At 42.7% G+C, this 13,901-nt stretch overlaps 1 protein-coding gene across 1 annotated transcript in view; it reads right to left on the bottom strand.

Annotated features, from left to right (window-relative positions):
• Positions 1–871: 871 nt before the first annotated feature.
• Positions 872–13,901, bottom strand: part of gpc3 (glypican 3) — a 95,096-nt gene continuing 82,066 nt past the window's right edge. Inside the window, exon 8 of the mRNA XM_026330577.2 lies at positions 872–1,816. Coding sequence (XP_026186362.1) covers positions 1,641–1,816 — 176 coding nt within the window. The 3' untranslated portion in view covers positions 872–1,640. The remainder of the gene's footprint in view (positions 1,817–13,901) is intronic.

Raw genomic sequence — 13,901 nt, forward strand, 5'->3', positions numbered from 1 at the left:
TTCACACATACAGATGCATCAACAAAAAACTATTTATTTTTACATTGTACCTTTCACTATCACTATGTAACTGGAAAAACATGTTACTGCAGTCATTCATTTTTGACCTTAACCTCGGTTGTTTGGTTGTAACAAACCTTTCTCATGACAAACACGGGTGCAACTAAGAACACTGATTAGTGCCAAACTCTGTTTAGAGGATCCAGTATCAGAAGTCTGGTACTCTAGACCCTCCACCGTGGCTATGATACACTGTTATAACCTATATGAAACAGAGCCATCTTTATTGTTATTAGCTCCACCTGTGCTCCTCCGATTATGTGTCACATAGTGAGTGAATGTTGTAGCCGCAGTCTCTACTCACAGCTGTGATGTCAGGGGTTACAGCAGCAGATACACTTCACACTTTTAATTAGTGCCTTTCACACATTCATCACACATCCTACTGTCTGAGCAACAAGGGAGCTCAAACCCTGTTTTTGCCACATTTCATTAACCAAAACAAACAAACAATAACACAACCTGACTTCTGGATTGAGAGCAAAAACACCAATCAGATTAAGATACAAAGGTCTGGCTTGGAAAATGTATGCAAAACAACATAACAAAATTAATTTACACATATTTTTTATACATATTTATATTGTGTATCACTCCTGGCATGACCCAGTAGAATAAGCTAGAAATATGCAGCAGTGCTTCACAGTCCAGCCAATAATTCTGTCCACAAGCCACATTCTGTTGTGAAATATGTGAATATTGCAAATCAACACATTTTTGTAAACATGGCACCAACACAGAGAAACTAACATCTGTACAGTTATACGCTGGAGACTGGAGATGATAGCCCTTAAATCTTTTTTTATTTTCATTGGGCTGTTAATTGTTAAAAAAACATCAGTGTTAAAAAATAAAGCAAACACTGGTGGTGGGAGTAAAAACGCTTGAGGGAATCAGACTGAAATAATTTAACTATCACTAGGACACAAACAATGAGAGCGTAAGAGGGAGGTTTAGGTGGTAACAGAGCAGTTTAAAGTACAGTGCATCTTTTAAGTAAGGGTTTCACCTCAGCCTGCAGGGATAAGGAGTTCACTAAAACTCCCCAGATGAAGTCCATTCCTGGCAGGAGATCATTTGAAAAGTAGCAAAAGTTTTTCTCTTCTTGTAGCTTGTTTCTGCAGGGCAATAACTCGTTGCAGACTGGGAGTAGGAGCATTTTAAAAAGGCCTGTTATGTAGCTGTTTTCCAATGCCTCCTTACTTGCAGGCCCATGTCAAAACTGTCTACGTGTCTATGTCACATTTTAACTATACGCAAGTGTGTATGAGAGTAAAGAGGAGGTGAGGCAACTGGACACAAAAGTAGTAATAACCATATGGGAAGTGGGTCAGAGGACAAGTTTCTTATTTACACAATGTCACAAGTTTATCTGGTGTGCTTTAGTAGGTTTGTTGAGAAGATCTTGTGAATTTTGAAAAAAAAAAAAAAAACAGTTCTTGCTGAGATAAAGAAAAATGTTGTATTTTCTGCTTCAGTTGATGAGCCACTAACCTTTACATCAGGAACCAGACCTCTGAAAAAGTTTGTCATGCTCCATAGAGTTTCCACTGGATGATACGACTGTGTGAGTGCATTGGTCATTGGTGACAGAACAGGAGGAGAGCGAGTGTTACAGAGAGAGTTAGAATCATGCAGCTTCTCCACAGCGGAGCTGCAGGTGAGGAGGCGCCTCCGACTCCAGCTGTGGCCAACCGAGGGGTCAGCAGCTGCTCCTGGAAGGTGAAGTCATCCATTGCCAGGTTATCAGCAAGGTCTGACAGGGAGAGAGACAGAGAGATGGGGGTGTATGAGAGGAAGCAAAAACTGAAAAACATGGGAGAAGCAGGAAGAGGGATGGAGACAATTAGAACAAACACTGTCACAAAAGCTGAAAAACACGTGTGGTATGTCTGTCCTCCTTTTGCATGATGCCTTGCACAGCTGTAAAAACATGTTAAATCTGGGGAACGAGAAAGTCCCACAGACGTACAACTAGATGTTACATGTTATTGTTGTAGACTCATGCCGAATCACACAGACATATATTTTGCTGATAGTGAGTGTTGACATGCAGATTTATGTGGTGAGATGCTGAAAACAAAAAATAAAAATAAAAACCACAGAGGCTCGATGAAGTTATGTTTCAACATGTGTAACAGCCAAAATGTTTCTCTGCTGTATGTCTTCTTCCTTCAGAAGAATATATTATAAAACATTTTATTGTTTAAAAAAGGGAATAAATGTGTTGTTATGTAAAGTTATGAAAGGACACCTTCCTAGTTGTGAAAGGATGTTGTCAGTTTAAATCCATGAATTAGTTATGTTAATTCCTAGTGGGGGACAGGAACAGCTAATTAATTATCTTATTTTTACTTTTTGATTTTGCAGATCATGCTGTGAAGAAGGCCCTAAATAATTCCGCACTTTAAAGCAAGATGTAGATATTCTGGGAAACTTTAGGCAAGAAGCTCAATACCCCTTAATGTGCATTAATGATGGAGCTAGAGTCAGGAGCTGATTAGCTTAGTTTAGTGTAAAGACTGGAAGGCAGGGGAAACAGCTAGCTTGGCTCTCTTCAATGCTCAAGACACATCTACTATTTCTTGGCAAACAACTTCAAATTTTCCTGAAAAATCTGCATTTTGTTTTGTGTAAAAACGACCTATTATGACTCTACCTCTGTAATTAACAGACACGGTGGTAGACATCAATGTTTTTATGTAACTAGGCAGAAAAATGTATTTTCCCAAAATATATAAAAAAATATATATAATATCTTCTTTGTTCTTTCATAAGTTTTTTTTTTTTGTTTGTTTTGTGTTTGGTTTTTTTTTGTCTTTACAAGATCCTTCAAGCTTCTCCTGTTTACTGCCTGAAACTGATTTAGGGCTCTGCACTGCTTTAAAGAAAAAGTTAGTATCTTGTACTTCATAAATAGTGAACTTCATTCCAAGCAGAAGGAGCAATAACAGTCTGTATTGTAGAAAATAAATAAATTTTATAATTAGAAAATACTGTATATATCTTAGATCAGTGGTTGAGCCTGACTCTCCATATACACAGTTCACGTATAGAGTGAACAAACATGTTATGTATGCAGAGAAGTTGGCTTACCATTAACTTTTGTTTTCACTGTGTTGTTAATCATACACTGTGTTTAATGTCTGCACTGAGGTTCTATGGGTCTGTGGGAGAAAGTAGTTAAATGACTTCAGGGATGGTTAGAGGAAAATTACACCAGTGTAGACTTGTGCTCTGTAGGCCACTAGTGATACAGTCCACTGCAACCATCATTCTTATCATTCACTTTTCCTTTAAACTGCTGTAAAGATGCTCTGAAGGAAGCCAGTTAACCTGTGCTCCAATGGGGCTCTTCAATCAACAGCAGACTGTGGTTTGACTGGGAAACTCCCTTGTGTTTTTTTTTTCTTCAAATAATGGATATAAATATAAGGCAGAGATCAGTTTTTTCAATAAGGACCTAGAAAGCTGTAGCTGGATAAATATTGGATAAATTTAATACGTTTTTTGGTTTACCAGATAAATTCTACATTATTACTCATTTGCGCCTGCATTTACTGTTTTACTCTGTCCTTTTCCGTATGTTCACTGCAGTGACTTCACAGTCTGATCTGCTCTTACTTACTGCTGTTTGACGGCTCTGCGTCCACAGCTGTTCTCCCACTGACACTGAGCAGAGCTCTTCCTCCCTGTGTGTGTGTGAGAGAGACATATTGTGTGCTGCATTGTCTGGTTGAAACTATGAGGGAGACTGAAATAAGAAGACTGAGTTATGAGGACAGCAGGAGGATATCAGTAATAAAGCCACTGTCTGGTTAGGAATGTCGTCTATGAGCTGTCCCCTGTAAAGCCAGATGCGGAGCAAATCTCAACATGTACACACACATAAACATGCACAGGTGCGTTTTTGATATTACTCCCTCTCACACACTCTTGGCTTTATCACTATCTGTCTCACACACACACACACCCACAGACATACGCAACACACAGACATACACACACTGTCACATCTGAGCTCCTAAAATAACAGCCACCTTCACACTGAATTAGCTGTCTCATCTGCTGGGAGATCTCTGTACTGTTTTCCCTAGTGGGAGTGATCCAACAGGAGGACACAGCTGATCTGTACTGCTGTATGATCAGAGGGAGCAGTCCATTCCATTAAAGCGTCAACCTCCTGTCCTTGAGTAGAAACACAGAGAAATGGGCCCTTCCTTCTAGGGCCATGGTGCCCACAACCCTCTGCACTACCAGGCACCATCTTAAACAGAGGAAGGGGGGGAGGCAAATAAATAAACCTCCAAACTGTATCTCCTACAAATTTCTTTGCAGTTACGACATCGTTTGAATGGCAGCCAGGGGACAATTAACTTTTTTTCTCTTCCTGTGTCCTCTGACATGGCAGGGGGTAGACATATTTCAGGGCCCTGAAAAAAACGATTTGTCACTGTCGACAGCAGCGCGCTGTACTGCGGAGCCAATTAAGCTCAAGGTGCAATTCGATACAGCTTTTATATACACTGTGGATAATAGGAGGGCGGGGGCAATGCCCCGGCTGTATTTGTGTGTTCGTATGCGGATGACTGAGTGGGGTGTGTGCAGCCGTCCCTCTGTGTGTTTCTGAAAACGCGGGTGACAAAGTGGGAGAGCACTGTGTTGGTGTGCTTTGCAGTAGCAATAATGTGAGTGAAAAAAGTCTCAGGCTGTGAACTGAGGGGGAAAAAAGGGTCTTTCTTGCTAATTTAAACACTTTGACATGAGCAGCACCACAGATGGGCCCTGTTCTGCAGGTTTAAAAACAACCCAACAGGGACTAAACAGTGTACAAAGTTAGATCTGTGACACTCCTACGCAGGGCTGGGACTAATAATATCCTGGTATAATTAGTGATAAACACCTGTGCCTGTGTGTGTGTGTGTGTGTGTGTGTGTGTGTGTAGTAAAGTGTCGACAGAACGAGAGTGAAAATGAGAAAAACACAGAAGTCATTTGGTTTCAGCTTCTTTTACTCTTTTTCTTTCAGGACAGTGGACAGGCAGTGGACAGGCAGGGACAATTAGGCAAATAAATGGATAACTTCTAGCTATATATAGCGCCACAGTCTTGGCTGTGATTAATGTGATGGATGTGGGCCCTTGTGGCTTTCAGCTGAGCCAAGCTCTCCTTTTGCTCATCCATTCAAACCTTCCATTTTCAGACTATTACTCCTTAAAAGACACCACCTTACTAGTGCACCCCTGCTAGCTTTATCACGGCCTTATGAGCTCAAGTTACGACCCAGGGGAGAGGTCAACAGTCCACCCATTGATTGGTTACTCTGAAGACTCCAGACTAAGAACGAGCAGGCAGGGCAGAGTGGCCTCAGCAAAGTGTGTGTGTGTGTGTGTGTGTGTGTGTGTGTGTGTGTGCGTGTGCGTGTGTGTGTGTGTGTGTATGCAAGTCAGCAGCCGGAGATGCATTCAGGCTTTATGTTTTCTTAGCGACCAATCCTCAGGACAACAGACAGATAAATCCAGACTGTGGTTTTCAGGGTGAGCGGATGTTTGTCTGAATTCCCCTTACAGGTCAAAGAGTGGCTGGAAACTGTGTATATGTACATATATCTGTGTGTGTGAGAACAGGGAAAGAGGGAGAAGGGGGAGAGTCTGGAGTTTTGTTTTCAGCAGTGCTTGGTGCCTGAGGCTTGTCATTTAGAGTTTGCAGTTGTCACAACAAGAAAACTATGTAGAAAATTTGTAAGAGTTTTTCCAGCACACCACAACTGTAGGTGTTAATTACATGACACAGAAAATCACAGAAAACATGGTAAACATGTTTCTTCAATGCAGCTGAATTACTTTTAACAGAAGGTGCACATCAGTAGCCAGTTCACACATTATTATAACCCCTCTGGCATGTGTGTACCTTCATGGTCCAGTACAGTTTATTCAGTACATGTGTGCTATGCACAAAGACCTTTTTTGGTCACATAAGTATGTGGAATGTTAAGTCTCCAAACACAGGTGCTCCTTATGAAACGGGAGAGATGGTTTAGATTGCTGCTGCCCTGGCAGACGATGTGTGTGTATAATACACCTAAGCCTGTCAAATTTGATCTAGGTTTTCAAGATTCAGCAGCTCAAAAGATATAACAGTTTCTGAAGTAAAGCAAACAGCTTATCATTCATCTTATCACTGCAGAGCAAACTATTCACTTGGATGTTAAACACAGCAAATTTAGAAATGGAAGGCCTGGAGCGTGGGTCTGTGTGCGTGTACTTGTAAGGCTATACATTGTGAGGACCACAGAGTTTTATACGATAGGAGTTTGAGGATGTTTGAGGGTTAAGACTTGGATTAGGTTTCAGGTTAGAATTAGGTTTAGAAAGGGTAGAGGTGAGGGTTGAGGCCAGGTATTTAGTTTTGATGGTTAAGGTTAGGGGTAAGAGGCTAGGGACTACATTATGAGTTTTATTAAATGAGTGTCCTCACAAAAGTGTGTGTGTGTGTGTGTGTGTGTGTGTGTGTGTGTGTGTGTGTGTGTGTATGAAATCCTTTGTCAGGCATTGCCCTTACAGCTGCAAAGAATACTGGTTCTGTAAAAACATGATAGAGCTGCTGGACTGATTAGATTTGATTAGGTCTTATCTTGTAAAGGGAAACAGATAAGGACCTGGACTGTGATTACTGACCTGTTGGTTATGTTCTGTAACTGCTGAGACTTGGGCTGTTTGTCCTGAGACAATGGTAATTGAGAGCTGGAAAGGAACTGAGGGAGCGGTACGGGATGCTTCTGTCCATGGGCTGGCGGGAATGTGACCGTTTGCCTCCACACCCACAGGCCGACCACAGGGGCGCTCAGAGAGGCTGGGAATTTCAGGCCAAGACAAACGGAACGCCAAGAGGAGGCCCTGCCCTGTGCCTTTGCAACAGCACCACTCTCTGAGCTGCTTTGGCCTCCCAACCTTCACAAGACTCACTGTTATTCTAGCCTGAGGGACAGTCCCACACAGAGGGCAGGAGAGTAAGACAAAGATGGGATGGTAAAGTGGGGCTGAGGACAGAAGCAGAGCTAATGAAGTTTGAAAGGAGACATATGGAAGTGATCTAAGGGAGTTTGGTGACAAAAGGTAGTTCAGCAAAATACTCAACAGAACAAGAACACTGATGGAAAAAAGGAAAAAGACAGATTGAGCCTGAAAACAGCTGAAAAATCTGAAAAACTTTAACTCCAAAGTGAGTCCTGAATCCTGAATTGTGGCTTTTTGGGACAAATACAAGTCAACATGTTTTAATTAACATGATCAGTGAAGGGAGGCAGTGCCAATGAGGGGGTGACCAGCATGTTGTACCCAATGACCTCTCCCTGCACCATCCCAATTAGATTTACTTTTATGTATTTGTAGTCTCTACTTTAACAGCCAATATGATCATAGGAGGGAGAAAGTAAGAAGAAATCGTTTGAAAAAAACGTTTGAAATAGGTACATAAATTCTCTGAACACCATGTAGTGCCGATTCTGTGTGTGTGAGTGAGAGAAGTAAAAACCATAACAAATCAAACATACAAAGAGTTGATTCTGTGCTGAGGGCAAGGGGCTCATTCATGGTGGGGAACTCTGCCGTGTACAGAGAAGGCCTGTAACCCTTGGCTGCTTGGGGGCTGGTGCTGACTGAGGGTCAGAGGTTGGCAGGGAGCAACAGTTAAGGGTGTTCCTGAAGACACTGGACAATGGGGTTCTTATCAGAAACAGAGAAAGAGAGGAGTGGTTGCACACAGAGGCAAGCAGATGACTGGTGGGTCAGTGTTTGAGCTTGGCCTAGGGGACATCCTGGTGCTGGTCAGGGACTCTCTGAGGAACGCATTCTTTGGATACTATCTTTATCTTCTAATAATGAGGGAAGCTGACATCCCACAGAGATCTGTTTACATTCTCCTCCTGGGACCAGCAGTCGGTCCAGTGAAGGAAATATACAGTATCTGGCAGACTGAGAAGGGTGTTTCTTGTGCAAATGTCCCTGCCAACAAACAAGTACATTAATATCTCCCTACATTCCTGTCATAGACAGGCAGACTCGAAATACAGCTGAGAGTAACAATTTGGCCACTATGACTGTACACACAAAGAAATCCTATCGAGTAGTTTCAGTATCTATCTCAGCCCTTTTTAGTGGTTAGCCTGTGGTTTCCTCCAGCAGTTCCCAGTCTATTGAAAGCATAACTTCTACAATGTTCACTGCATCCTTTAGTTGATTTCAAGTACGGGCTGGAAAATAGTGAGAAAAGGCCAGAGGGAGAAAAACATGGATAGAAGGAGAATGTAGGAGGTGCAGCTGAGAGCAGAGGGTTAACATAAAAATGCAAACCACCTAAACCCTCAACCAGGTTCTTCCACAAAATGGTTGCTGTGTGTCACTGCGGCAGCAAGCAGCGGGCCTTGAGAATGATCCTGCTGTGTGCGGAGTGTTTGTGGACTGTGGCTGAACTGATGGACACAACCCAGGAATGGGCCTGGAATGAATTTAGTGCGTCCAAAAAGTGCCGTGAATGTAAATAAAGCTCTTGAGCAAACAAACGCTTTTCCGAGAGGCACACACAAACAGAAAAATGCGCAGGCCTACAAAATGAATCAACGCTGCTGGGCCCCTCTTGGGTAGACGATGAGAACCCAGTCGGCTCTTTGCGCTCGTATCCACAGAAATTAAAACCAGGGCTTATCTTCCTGCCTTCTGGCTAATCTTAAAGGTTTTATCCCTGGATTGATTTGAGAAAGCTTCATGGCGGAAGACCAACAAGGGTCCAATAAGAGGGTAACTTCATTCCACTGTTCCTCTCCTCCCTTTTCCCACTCTCCTTTCCCATCGTCCTACCACACTCAGCCCTAGGACTAAGGACACACAGGATCCTGTGGCTGGCTTCAGCAAGAACAAGAGAGAGAGAGAGGCTGCAGCTCTTACTAGCCAAGCCTGTTTACACAGATGGTGGCAAGCTTCATTATTTTTGTGAGGGGCGTGGAGGAGGTGGAGAAGGAGGAGGATTGGTTGAATTTACAGAGGTTGTTTATAAGCTCAAAGAGGGACAGAGGTAAAGAACGTTGGGTCAGAACACTTTCAGTGTGTTATACATTATGTATCTCTCCACCATCACATCCACCTGTTGACCGGTCAACCCCTTCTCTACCCAGCAGTTTTTATTTTGTATCACTTCCAAAACTTCTTCAGTTTTTATATAGCCATTTTGGAAAATAGTCATTACTTTGGCATTAGCCATCTAAAGCATGAACAAATTTTAGTTGGCTAAAGAGTTATCATTTTGTCAGCCAAGGAAAAGAGCAACAAGCATTTAGTCAAATTCTCTTTGAAATGAGGATTCTGATTTGCAGTGAGGCTGCAGATTGAGCAACGATCTGCTCCTCTTTTATTTCTCTGAAAAGAAAACAAATCATGAATATGCTCTTTCATATTAGCACTTAAGCTCACTGGCTGCAGGAACATATTTGGTAAACTCGGTGTTTAAACAATCAAAGCTACTCAGTGTTGGAGATATTTGATAGACATGATTATTAAGTGATGTTTCTGGTTTGTAATTTCAATTGGCATACAAAAATAAGAGACCATACTACACTCTGTAAGGTTGTACTTGGGCATGATGGTGCTTTGAAAAAAATGCTAATGTCAATATGCTAACACTGAGAGTGCTAACATGCTAATCCTAAACAGGCAAATTATTTATTATGTAAATATGAGCAAAGGCTGATGGGAATGCCGATAGGTTTGCATTCCTGCCTTGACAAAATGCCTGCTAATCTCATCCTTGGCTGACAAAGTGATATAACTATGTATTGTAATTTGACCTGATCACCAAAATCATCTTCTGTAGGTTACGCATGAGATATTTTAGTACAAAGTCCTGGACATGACATCAGACAAATTCATTGTACCATGCTAAATACCTCTAGATGTATCATCTCATTTTCAAACCACCCTAGAGTCCATCAAACCAAGTCCCAGGTTAACAAAACTTGTTCCTGTTGTTCAAGTTGAGTCCAAGTCATGTAATTCAATTCTACATCTCTGATATCAACAACATCGATCTGTCATGGATTTAATGTTCCTGTTTTCTATATGTTTTGACTGATAATGTCCTGACAGAGACAGGCCTCAAACAGTAATACTCTGCATGTTTTTGTGCCTCGGTATCATCTGGCTCTGCTTGCTGTTGAAAGCCGAAGAAGTCTCAGGCCATGTGGGCATCCAGATTCCTCTGCATACACACAACTGCACTCCTCCTTGAACATCTGCACCGTGTGGGCCTATCTCCTTCTGTCTCACGCTAACCTGTGGCACGCGGGCCCTCTACCTGGCTAACATATGTTGATGATTCTTTAGCTGGGAGCACATTCGTGAATGCAGTAGCCGAGGTAATCCGCCCTACGAAACTCTGTGGAGTTTAAATGAACAGGAAACAGTTTACCATATTTTCCAAGCTAAAAGTCGCACCAGAGTATACGTCGCTTTTAGCAAAAACAGCCTTCTTGAACAGAAAAAACATATCTAAGTCACTTTGGTGTATAAATCACAGGACAAGCCAGAGGAGTACAAAAAGTCCGACCTATAGTCCAGAAAATATAGTATATGGTGGATGCATCCAGAGCAGGCTGCTTAGATGAAGACATTAAGGCCCTGTGTGACTCACCTATCAGGTGCCAAGGGTCAGGGGTCACAGCTGCAGATAATTAACATACCAGGCTCTTGTATTGACAGCACGTACAGCTGTTAATTTGACCCACATACAGAGTACAGAATGTTTAGGTTTCCAGAGTATCAGCCTTTAGAGTTATCAAAGGTGTTTCTGTCTCTTTCTGTCCTTTCCCCACATTCTTTCATCACCTTCTTCTTTCTTTTACGCAATCCTTTGTTCCAGACAAAATTTGTAGCAGACCCGAAAGGTGAGCCCAGCCCAGCCTTTCATAAGCTGCATGTTTCACATTACAGAAATATTTCCACTTTATATTTTGCTAACCCCTGGCGCTGATAAAATACTCAAGAGCTTTCAAAAGAAGAGCTTTCTTTAGGGTTGCGTACAGTGACCACATGTCTGAGCACAGGAACATAACAAGAGGTCTATTCACACGGATCCTGCTGAGCATAGTGAGGCAGAGCAGCACACAGCAGAGGCCTGTCCAGCTCAGCAAGAAAACACATGAACCGGAGCTCTGGGCTACTCAGCCATTACAGAGCCTACCAGCTGCTGACTCTCAGGCTGCTGAAACTGTCCCAACTGCATCAAAAAGCCACTTTAAAAAGTTATTTGGTTACACAGTTAGACCCTTAAATAGGCACTTCCACAAAGTGATTTAGAGTTGTGTGGTCAGCTACTGTTTTAAAAAGAGCCATTTCTATGGAATATTTTATCTCAGTCATTTTGTTTCAATAACTAACCCACCAATAAAACTTACCTTGAGAGGGATTTGTTGTGCTTCACCATGTTGTCATTTCATTTACAAAAAAATTGCTGAAACTCAGCTGGAAGCCTACGATTGCCATCATTGGCAGGTTTCCTCTTTCAAAAGGGAACGACAGGTTGAGATTTCATACAGTAAAACCACTAGCGTTTTGTGAAGCCATACTCTAAAAACAGTGCATAACAAATTTGAAGTGACAGTGGGAGAAAAAAAAATGAAGTGAGTTTGAGGGAAAAAAGCGAGGCTTTGAGAGAAATCTGTGAGCAGGTTTGTGCAGAGATGGTGGCAGGCTTTTTGTTTCCCACAAAGACTGTGCAGTCTGAGGCCAGGTGTGCATGAAAGTGCAGAAGCACAGGTGAGCCCCCATCATGAGAAAAAGAAGGGTTGTACCGTATTCCAGACGAATGGGTTTTTAAAAACCTCTACACACTGCCAAACACAGAACATTACCGTATGTGAAGGAATTACACTGGCAAACTGATTTTCTCTGTCTAAATGCAACATGTGTATGACTATGTAACATGTAACTACATGTTTTGGCTGTGTAATAAAGAAGTGAGACTAGACTATGTAACCTTTTAAAGAAGAAATGGCACACTCTTAGTCTGAAAAGCTGAACTTACATGCCCAATTCAATACTAGTAAAATTTTGTTGCTACCAGCAGCACTGAATGCTTGTTATGTTAGCTAATGATAGCTAAGATTAGGTAGATTTTGCTTTGTAAATAACTGATGCATTTACACGACTTTATGACTCTTTTCTACTTGTGTTACGGTCAGCCTAGGTTGAAGCCTTAAACGATTTGGAAATTACTATTCATGGAAAAATCCTCTTTTGACTAATCTTGCGGCACCAGTTAACAGAAATTAAATCAATCAATCTGCCACAGGATGGGAGAAGTCACAGTAAAGAGTCACCTATGTCTGTGGTGTGTTAGCTGGAACCAGTCTAATGCCTGGCTTTAGTCTTGGTTTGGAGGGCTGGGGGTGGGTGGTGGTGTGTGTGTGGGTCCCTGTCCTGGAATAGCTCTCCTGGCCTGGAATGCTCTGGGGAATGTGGAGCATAAAGTCTGATTGGTCAGGACGGGAAGTGTGTGTGTGTGTGTGTGTGTGTGTGTGTGTATGTGTGAGCCACATTACTGATCAGAAGGTTATGGAATCTGTGTGGAGAATGAGCGAGGACAAGTCAGACATGACGTGGTCAGCAGGTTGACAGCTGGGCTGTGTGGGGGTCTCAGCCCTGCTTCTGTCCTGTCTGCACCTTGTTGTTATGACTTCTGCTAACTCAACTCTTCTGGTTGTGTGTGCTACGCCACCACTCCACTCCAGGCTTTGTGAAACCAGATCTGCCTCATCCATCTTAGGGCAGCAGAGCACAGACAGGCAACTCATTAGTCCTCATAGTCCTCCAGGCTGACCTTTGAACCTTTAGTGCCCTGTCTGACCAAAATGGACTGAGAGGACATGCCAGGTCAGCGTTTTGCTGGGTCATCACAGGCTATCAGAAGCTATCTGTATGTCTCCCAAGGAGCAGAGACTCTCCAAGGTCTGCAAACATCGCTTGCTCCTGTACAAACAGGTGAACTGGTAATTTAGAGATCAGATAAGAGAAAATTGCAGGGGTACTTAGACTGAGCTCAGACTATAAAGGGAACTTTAATTTCTGCTGTGTCAGCCTTCTGCAGCTTGTAAACTGGAGGGGACAGTATAATGATGCAGTGTACTGAAGCAGAAAAGTACAGTGAAGCTAACAGGAACATGTAAGTGAAGGCAGCAGACTCTCAATACCCAGACTACTAGTAGTAGCCCTGCAGGAGTCTTGTGTTAACCTCAGGTTCCTGCTCTCGCTCTCTGCCTGACAAACCCAAATCTCTGCCACAACATCTCCAATGGGAGGATGTTTGCTTAGCTGTGGCAGCTTTGTAACAGCACATCGAACACCCTTGTTCTTGCTCCCTGACTGTTTTCTCCCTTTTCTGTTTGGTTTCTTTTCGTCCAACAGTTTGTAGCCTCATTTGTTCTTTGTTTGGCTTTTAGAGAGAACGTGTGACGTTTTTCACAGGATTGACAGTGGGGAGGTCAAGAGGTTGCAGTGAGGCAGCTACTTGAGGAAGTCTCAAGTCTCCTGCTGCTGTGGCGGCCTCAGGGCTGTCCTTCTCTTGTCTTCTCTGGTTGGTTGCGCTTTTTCTTTTGTTCCAGAAAGTTAGGGTGTGGAGCTTAGACCTTTTCAGTGATGCCATGCACCTGAGCAGGCTGGACTCCACAGTCTGTAAATCAGACCTGCCAGCTCCTCCCACTCTTTTCCCCTGTCCTTGCAGCTGACATCATTGTCTGTGATTGTGTTTCGCATCAATGAACTCACATACAAACCACGCAGACCTTGCCTACACTGC

Source organism: Mastacembelus armatus, chromosome 10, assembly GCF_900324485.2.
Source record: "Mastacembelus armatus chromosome 10, fMasArm1.2, whole genome shotgun sequence".
NCBI classification, from domain to species: Eukaryota; Metazoa; Chordata; class Actinopteri; order Synbranchiformes; family Mastacembelidae; genus Mastacembelus; species Mastacembelus armatus.